Source organism: Antrostomus carolinensis, unplaced genomic scaffold (genome assembly GCF_000700745.2).
Source record: "Antrostomus carolinensis isolate BGI_N321 unplaced genomic scaffold, ASM70074v2 scaffold20125, whole genome shotgun sequence".
NCBI classification, from domain to species: Eukaryota; Metazoa; Chordata; class Aves; order Caprimulgiformes; family Caprimulgidae; genus Antrostomus; species Antrostomus carolinensis.
Window position 1 is genome coordinate 1 of NW_010318660.1, and position 9395 is coordinate 9395.

Here is a 9395-nt window from a genome sequence, read left to right on the forward strand (position 1 = left end):
TAAATAATATATATATTCTAAATACTATATATATTCTACATATAACGTAAAACTATTTATTCTGTTTTTAGAATTCACCTGATTCATTGGCAAAACATCTGATATTCCACCTGCCACGCACTTCCCCATAGCGATAACTACATCAAAATATCCTCTGTTTAAAAAAAAAAAACAAAAAAACCCAAAAACACACAAAGAAAAAAAAAATCTTTGTCTCAATATTGCTTAGATGAGCGTTTCTAGCTGCAATAATTTAAGCTTTTGATTTACTGTTATTCCTGGAAATGGATTTTCGATTTAATTTTTTTATTGATGAAAATGAGAACAACGAAGCAGACAATCATGATAAGATGGACTTGCAGCCACGCTCTCCAAAAAACACGCAGGAATCTAAAGAAAAGAGCAAGGGAACTGCTGAGAGCGTAGCAGGCTCCAGCCCAAGGCTGGGCACTGATAAGCACCAAGATGAGACACCATCAAAGAAAAAGTTCTGCCTTAAAGCTGCCAAGGAGCACAAGATACCTGAAGATCCCAACAAAATATTGGAAAATAAAGTCATGGAAAGAGTATCAGACCTGTATTACGTAAATATGTCTGTAGTGGAAATGATGTGTTTGGATGGCGCCGACAAAGAAGGCATCGTGTCTAAAAGTGTTTCTTCTCGATCTGATCTCATCCCAGGAGTCTATGAGGGAGGACTGAAAATCTGGGAATGCACCTTTGATCTCATAGATTACCTTTCCGAGGCCGAGATACAGTTTACTAACAAGACAGTGCTGGATCTTGGCTGTGGGGCTGGACTGCTGGGAATAGTTGCTTTAAGAGGTAAAGCTGAAAAAGTCCATTTTCAGGACTACAACAGCACTGTGATTGATGAAATAACCCTGCCTAACGCGGTGGCTAACTGTGTGAGTGAAGGCAATAGGATGGGCAGTGGAGACGACAGAAAAACCAGCAAGCCTCCTTCAAAGAGGCCCAAGAAGGCAACGTGCTTACCTGATGCGCTCGCCAAATGCAGGTTCTTTTCTGGAGAGTGGTCTCAAGTCAGCCAGCTCCTGTTAAGCAGCAACAAACCCTTTTCAAAGTATGATATAATTCTCACATCTGAGACCACCTATAACCCTGACTACTACAGTGCTTTGCACGATACACTGGCTCAGCTCTTGGATAAAAAGGGCCGTGTGTATTTGGCAGGCAAATCGTATTATTTTGGGGTTGGTGGTGGTATCTACCTCTTTGAGAAATTCATTGAGGAGAGAAATGTGTTTAGGACGAGCATAGTTAAAACAATTGATAAAGGACTGCAGCGATGTATTATGGAAATCACCTTTAAAGATTCCAGTTAAAATCCAACCCCTGGTCCTTCAAAAATATCTTAAAGATGAAATGTTTTAATCCTTGTATCTCTTTGCTTTTTCCTCTTTTGAGTTATTTTGTTTTGAGAAATTAAGGATGCTCACTCTTGAAACGTTTCACAAATTCTCATGCCTGACTAGAAGAGAAGGAATCTTCAGATTCTGGTTTTACACAGGAAAATGAAGTTCTGCTTAAACTACCATCTGTTAATACCAATTCATTGTCATTTGTATGTATTTAAAAATGAAGCAAGTCACTGTCTCTAGTCTCTCTGTCATTCTTTGGTAGTGCTAAAGCTGTGTGTCACAGGAGTGGCTGCTGAGCACAGCATGAGCGAGATCATTGAGGATCCTGATGGACTGTAAGAAGTGGTTCTCAAGGGTTTGGCTCCCAGCTCAGCTACAATTTAACTGCAGCAGCAGATTCAGGATCAGCTGCATACCCGTGTGCTCTGCTGCTTTGCCACCAGAGGGGGACGTGTTTGTATTTATCCCTTGTGTTCTGTTCTGCCAGCAGGCTCACAAATCTTTGTAATGTTCCCATATGACTTTTATTCAAGCCTTTGAAAAAGTGTACCAGAGAATATTTACTGGTGTGGTCTGTGAACTTCATATTCAGATTTTGACTTATCACTCTTAAGAAAATTTCAGCAAGTTATTGCAAATAGCCAGACTGGTTTTAGAAATGAGTAAAACTGATTTCTGTTTTAGAAGCCGAGTTGAAAGAAGATTATACATCAGAAAAGTTCCTTAAAACAAACAACTAAACCTACAAATGCAATCCAGGAAAGTGGAGGATGAGAGAACTGAGCTTTTGGTGACAAGGAGGAAAGAAGATAAACTGCACTATTATAGCACATTGCCAACTAGAGTGCTCTGCTGGGTTGGGGTTTTTTTGGTGTAGGTTTTTTTGTTGGGTGGGGGTTATTTTTCCAGAAATTAAACTGTTCATACACTGTGACCTATTTTCAAAGCTTGCTGGTGGTTCTACTGAACACTGTCACACCTCTTCAATCTTTTCAGCAGTTTGGCAGGGCAGCAAGCATTCAAAAAAGCCTGTGTACAAGTCAGTCCTGTGGCCTAGGCTGAAGACAGTGATATTGCTGAAGAAATTACCTTACCAAAAATGCACGTAAACCCAAAGAACTACAACACCTGGTCCTGAGTGCTTGGTATCACCAACAGGTACAAACACACACACAAAAAAAAATCCATTGCATGTGTTATCTTAACTAAGTCTGGACAAAAAGCTATTACACAACTCTTAACAGGCCCATCAAAGCTATTGCTTATTATCATGCAGTGCTCTACTGGGTGCCCTTGCAGAAATACAAACCTGGAGCCAGTCAACCCCTGCAGTAAGATGGATGCAAGGATACTCAGTGTAGGGAGGAAAAGTCAATAGTCTGAGGGGATGGAAAGAAACTTATTACAGCAGTGACCTAAATCACTTTAATTATTGCATAAAGTTCCCATCATTGAAGGCTGTGGAAGTCACCTGCAAGATTCCTATTTTAATCATGTCATTATTAAGATAGAGTCATAGAGGATTTCCTGTACTTTACAGAAAAGCCTGAACAACTCCTGTTGTTTCAAAAACAATTTTAAGTAGACTGTTTTCAAGGGATACTTTGGAAACTATTGAAGTTGCTCTTTTATAGGAGAAAGGAAAAAGTCAGTTGTGCCATGGCTGTAATTGTGCTCTGGAATTTTTCTGCATCAACTCTGAAACTTACTGATGATAGACAACTGCTGACTACAGACTGAAGAACAAAAGGAAGTTTTAGCTTTGGCAGATCAATAAGGAACTGTTAACAGTTGTTTTCTGTCAAAACTGGGAAGCTGGAAACAAAGTGACTACAACTTGCTATTTTTCAGACCTCAGTCATAAGACAAATGGTGGCTTGCACATGACTGAACAGTTCTAATGCTGTTTCAGAGAACAGTACCCAAAGAAATAATGAATATGGTTAAGAACAAGAATCTCATGTATTTTTTGATGAATAAAGGAGGCATTTACTATCTTCTACCATAATGCTCCCTCTTGAGAATATTCCACAATCAAATTCACTGTCTTGGGTTTAATATACTACTCCTTTGCTCAGCATCCTCATTGTATTCTTGGATTGCTCAAAGATGGCTGTTTTCATGCAAATACAGAATCAGATTTTTTTAGGGCTTTCAGGTGAAGACTGCTAGAGCCACAATCACACAGTGATCACACACCTGCAGAACAGGAACCCCCACACACTATAATTAAGTTCCCATTTCAGAATTACAGGTGAGAATTAATAAAGGATGTTTTTCTCAGGTGAAATCAGCAAGATTAGCATTGGGATTTCTGTAATTGCAGATAAGTTCTATACTATTTTTAAAAGTCAGCAGATATATGCTGAAAGGAAACAGACTTCAACACTTAGTTTTGTAGGCTGGTTGCTCTGTTGATGTTTCAACATCAAATACTGGTTTCCCTAATCTAAATTAAAGCTTTCCATACCTGCCAAATCATCACCACCCTAGTGACCAGTTTCCTGCTTCTCTTCATGATCTGGAATAAAAAAATCTTTCCCTCACAAGTAATACTTGAACATATTACTTAATAGCATTTCCCCAAATGACAGTGTACTTGAAAATAACAGAATTGAGAGGACCCTCAAAGTATTTTTTTTATGATGCAATAAATCCTTACATCAGGCCCAGTTTCTTGTACAAAGAAACAAAGGTAGAGATCACCTGATAACTCAATTTATTAGCTCATTCCAAGTCAGCATCCCTTTGTCTCCCTCCCGCCCCATCCCCTTGCTTTTTGTAAGAGTCATCACAATAAAAAAATGTTGTCTAAATTATGTCTTTCCCGTAAGTATTGTGGAGAGAAACATTAAAATCAGTCATAAAACATCTCAGGAAAGTAAATTTAAAAGCTTGTTTGTTTTAACAGGCGCTATCCTTAACTGATTACTTCCCTTTGAAGACTATTTGCTAGTTTTGGGAAATGAGGCTATTAAAGTCAGTTTTGTATACTGGCATCCGTTACAGTTATTGTACTAAAGCTTAGGGGAAAAAGCCCATGAGGAAAATCAAAGCGGGAAGTGCCCAATTTGCAAATTATTGACTTGTATGCTATTCTTAGTTACTAGGTACACAGGTATTCAGTCATGTTCTGAAATCAAAATCTCGTTCAGAAAAATCAAACCTGCAATCCGTGTTGTCATGGCATTTGGAGTGGTGCAGGCAGACGAGACTTGCACAAGAGCATAAAGAGAAGCACAAACAGCAGATGCGAAAGCTCACAGAGGCACTGGAGGAGAAAGTCCAGGCTGCATGTGAGGAGAAGCAGGTGCCAACAAAGAGACCTGCAGCATCAGGTTCAAAAGATCCTGCTCCCAGGTGATTATTGGGATGGACATACAAGAAATGGATCAAAAGGTTTGAGGGTGAGAACAGGAAATCCCTCTCTGCCCACCCAACCAAAATAGATACAGAAGGGTGACAGAAGATGGGTAATTTGTGTAATAAGGCAGAAACTGGAGGATATTTTTGGTGATAGAAACTGGAACTAAAGCCTCTCAGATTTCATGTTGTTTGTACTTTAAGAGTCACATGCACATTGAAAAGAAAAAGCCATTGAATACCACCAGATAAGTAGGTAAGTGCAGCAGGAACCACAGGAAAGGGAAGAACCAGGATTTATATACAAATACCTCTTGAAGACTGCAAGTCAACAATGTCAGCACAAGAACAAAAGTTACTGCCTTGAGATCCCCAACAGCATTCAAGAGAATACTGGCAGGAAACAAAAAAGTGAAAATTGTAGCAAGTAACTTCGCAAAAATGAAGGACAACATCCTGCCACAACAGGAGGAAGCAGATAATGTAAGTAAATTCAGACACTGCCTAGGTGTACTGGGTCTGGCTGGGAGGTAGTTAAATATAAAATAATTACTGCCATTAAAAAAAAAAGTATCATTATACTTATAGGGAATAAAAGAAGTACAGGGGAATCAGAATGAAACAGGTATTCTCAGAATTTGACATCACCAGACTCGTATAGGGAAGGATCTTACAGGGACACAGGAAAGATCTTGATCATTACTTGTGTGGAACACATACTGAATTTTCAAAAATCAAAGATTTAGATCATTGGTGAAGAACTGTAATAGTCAACTGTCCCCTCTTCCCCCCTCCCTGATTTTGTAGATGTGGATAAAAAAGTTGAAAAGCCTAAAGAAAACACCATGGTCAAAAAACCAGGCAACAGGTTTGGTCCTGTGGTGTTTAAGTTGATGGTAAAATCCTGTTGTATCATACAACAGATCAGTAAGACAGGATTGGATGAAATCAAACTGGATGTAAGATGATGTGGGAGTGTTTAATTAGATAGCATGTCAAAAGGAGAGGAAAAAGGCTTAGAACTGCAGATTCTGCACAAGGGAATGATCTGAAAAATAAAATATATCTGGTGATTACTAACCATATTATAAATTACAGCAGAGTCCAGTTACTCCAGATTTATGGTAACATACATAGAAGGCACATTCAATTTTATTTATCAAAGTACAACTCAGAGTTACCAGTTTTGAACTTCTTGCTGTGTTCATAGGTAGCCAATTTATTTCTTGTCATCTGACCATGTAATTTCATAATCTGTATACACTTTTTTCAGTATCTCTACAGTCACCGAATGATCTGCTTTTCCATAGCCCTGCAAGAAAGAACAAGTGCTTATTAGAAATGTAAAGGAAGTAAGTCCACAGAACCATTGAGTTTTCATCAACACAAATTATCCAGTTATGAGCTTCAAGTAGTTCACATACAAATCAAGTACAGGTTCTAAAAGTTATTCTTGCAAGATCAGGTTTTATTTTGCTATTGTCCTCTCCAATTCCCCCCACCCTGATTTGTCAAAAATAAATGAGATGAAGTCAAGCAATCTCAAGTAATAGAAGATGCATTTTTCACATCATGATTTCTCCAGCAGAAAGCTTTTTTAAAATGTTCCCAACTCCTCAGCTACCACATTTATTGAATGTTCTTTTAAACCACAGTGATTGCATTGACCCACTTGAATATATGAGCATAAAAACAACTGATTTGGGTCAGCTGAAGGAAGGGGAATGAGAAGCCACATGTGTGTGAACATTTGAATACTATTCTATCCACTAAAAAGAAAAAAATTAGTCTCCATGTTTTCTTTATTTGCAATCTTGTCTTAGGTCATAATGGCTTAATTTTAAGTATCTGTGCTCTTCAGCCACTGCAACTCCAACCTAAGGCAAGGTCAGGTGATTTTTAACCCTCATTTAAATCACTGATCACAGTGTTACTCTTTCACTGAAATTTGAGACAGTTGTGGTAGAAGGTGCCTTTCCATTATTGTCTTATATGACTTAAGTTATCTTGATTTCTTATTTCAGAACTACAAGTTTTTCCCTGTCAAACAGCCTTTACTGCACAGCAGCACAGTCTACTGATAAAAATCAGTGATTTACAGGTGACTTTCTTTTTACAGTAATATTTAATGTGAAACATTTAACATGGAGACTGACTCATTCATCACTGACTGTCCCAAGAGAAACAGCTTAAGTAAACCAGCATTTAAAGTGCACAGGTTAAAATTATTGATGCATTATAAAATGCAAGCTTTTAAAAAAAATACCAGATAATACAGTTATGTCAGAAATACTGCAGGTTTATACTGTCAGTTGTACAGCCACAGACCTACAGATCACTCTCACCTTGGTAGCCACTTTGAAGACCCTCATCTGGCTTTGCAAATAATAACACAGCATCTACTTCAGAAGAAGTCAATGACTATTTCTCTGATTTTCATAAAACACCAAGATAGTGCTGTTTTATAGTCTGACAGCAAATCTCCAAGTAAAGAGAAGCATTAAAACAATTTAATTAATATATTAACTTCTGACCTGCTAACCTAGGTCTTTTGAACCTCCAGGTCTATGCCTGACAGAAGCCCTCACAGTAATAAATTCTGCTTTTACATAGTGCTCATCTGTAAGCATCAAAGTACCAAAGCTGAGAAACAGGTATTTTCCATAGAAATTTCATTACAAGAGCAAGAGTTGACCTCTGCCTGTAACACTAAAATGGCAGCTGACTTAATAATACCACAAGCCTCATCTAAAAATGCAGTTATGGTGAGGATCCACAATCACAAGAATTTAGTAGAATAAGCATTGTACACTGCCTTCCCACTCCATAAAAATCCTAAAGAGTTTATTTTTTGTATGTTTCCAGGTGGCAAGAGTCATCTTGGTACAAAAGCAGCTCTAACACTAAAAAATAACTTAGCACATTTGAGGCCCAACCTTCACTGCTCATCTGACTAAGGTAAGCAGACCTTAAGTAACCACTACTTTTTATAAAAAAATTCATTTAATTTAATTATTTTCTTCTTGTCTTCATTAGAAGCCTAGAATCTTTACTCACAGTATTATTACAGAGGCAGCTATGCTTCGTCACAGAGCAACACCAGAAACAGACTACAGCACATTCCTTAAATTCAAGAAATCATTACCACTTGCTGAGTCTTTCATAAGGAAATTGAACTTAAACTGGTTTCTGTACTCTTGGAAGTTACTTTTATTCCCACAAAATGCATTTATGTGAAACCACATCTTCACCTCCTAGAAACTCACATGCGAACTGGTTCTACTCTTCTCAATTAACACACAGAACAACACACACAATTTAGCTGGTCAACTACCAACCAACATTTTTATTGGCAAATAAAGATCATAATATAGCTGGATCAGGACCCTGCAGCTACAAATGTGCTATTCCTGCTCTGGCAGTAAGATGAAAAGATTCTGAGTAAAGAATCTTAAAAATTCTGGTTTTAGTCTTGATTATAACTTAGTGCTGATATTATTCTGCATTAAGTTACTTTATTTTTGCTTTGGTCTCCTGCCCTTAAAAATAGTGGTCTTGCAATCTGTCTCACAACTGAGTCAGACAAGTTTTCCAGGATATTTACACTGTCACTCAAATTGCTGAAAGCCACCATAGTATAAAACAAAAGCCCCAGAAGATCAGAGACAAAAGGATTTGAAGGAATACAAGAGATGCACTTACTGTAGAGAGCCCAAATACCCTAATTTTCTTGTCTTTGCTATTATGATCAATTTTCCCTCCTCCAAGGCACTTGCACTCATATCCCAGCTTTTCCATCTCAGGATTTACTTTTTCAAATATGTGATCTGCACAAGAAGAAGGGTTAGAGCCATTAGAATACACACAAGGCATCAGATCCTCTAGAACTCTTATTTTCATCTATTTTCCACTCATTTTTTTGTCCAGTTCCCTTCTTTTGCCTGCAAGAGATGGAGGTTTCTCTCAACAGACATAGAAAAGTGGTAATTAAAGTTCCCTATTGCAAGTTTTTTGCTTAGTTAACACATCTCATTCCCCTCATAGAATCATTTGGTTGGAAAAGACCTCTGAGATCAAGTCCAACTGTACCTGTCCACTACTAAACCAGATCTCTGAGCACCCCGTCTACCCATCTTCTAAATACCTCCAGGGATGGGGACTCAACCCCCTCCCTAGGCAGCCCATTCCAGTGCCTGAGAACACTTTCAGTGAAGAAATTTTTCCTGACATCCAATCTGTACCTCCCCTGGTGCCACTTAAGGCCATTGCCTCTTGTTCTGTCAGTTGTTATTTGGGAGAAGAGACCCACCCCCACTTCTCTCCACCCCCCTTCTCCTCCAAGGGACTTGGGCAGAGCCAGAAGGTCTCCCTTCAGCCTCCTTTTCTCCAGGCTCCACAACCCCAGTTCCCTCAGCCGGGAACTCAGCACACTTGTGCTCCAGACCCTTCCCCAGCTCCATTGCCCTTCTCTGGACACTCTCCAGCACCTCCATGTCCTTCTTGGAGTCAGGGGCCCAACACTGGACACAGTGTTCAAGGCACAGCCTGACCAATGTTCCTCAGTTATGTTTATCAGGTTTGGAAGTGACATCTGACAGAGCACTGACCCGCCTTCCACGTTCGCATGAGGCTCTTATAAAGCCGGGAAGG

General features: G+C 38.9%; 2 protein-coding genes across 2 annotated transcripts; one reads left to right on the top strand and one right to left on the bottom strand.

The window, feature by feature from the left end:
* Nucleotides 1-284: 284 nt before the first annotated feature.
* On the top strand, nucleotides 285-1362 carry METTL18 (methyltransferase 18, RPL3 N3(tau)-histidine). The gene has a single exon (XM_010168986.1). The coding sequence runs from the start codon at nucleotides 285-287 to the stop codon at nucleotides 1344-1346; it is 1062 nt and encodes a 353-aa protein (XP_010167288.1). The 3' UTR covers nucleotides 1347-1362.
* Nucleotides 1363-5964: 4602 nt separating this feature from the next.
* On the bottom strand, nucleotides 5965-8572 carry PHPT1 (phosphohistidine phosphatase 1; the record flags this gene model as incomplete). Its single annotated transcript, XM_010168987.1, has 2 exons — nucleotides 5965-6057; nucleotides 8448-8572. Coding segments are annotated over 2 exons (218 nt in total), but the record flags the coding sequence as incomplete, so codon positions are not given.
* Between the last annotated feature and the right edge of the window lie 823 nt (nucleotides 8573-9395).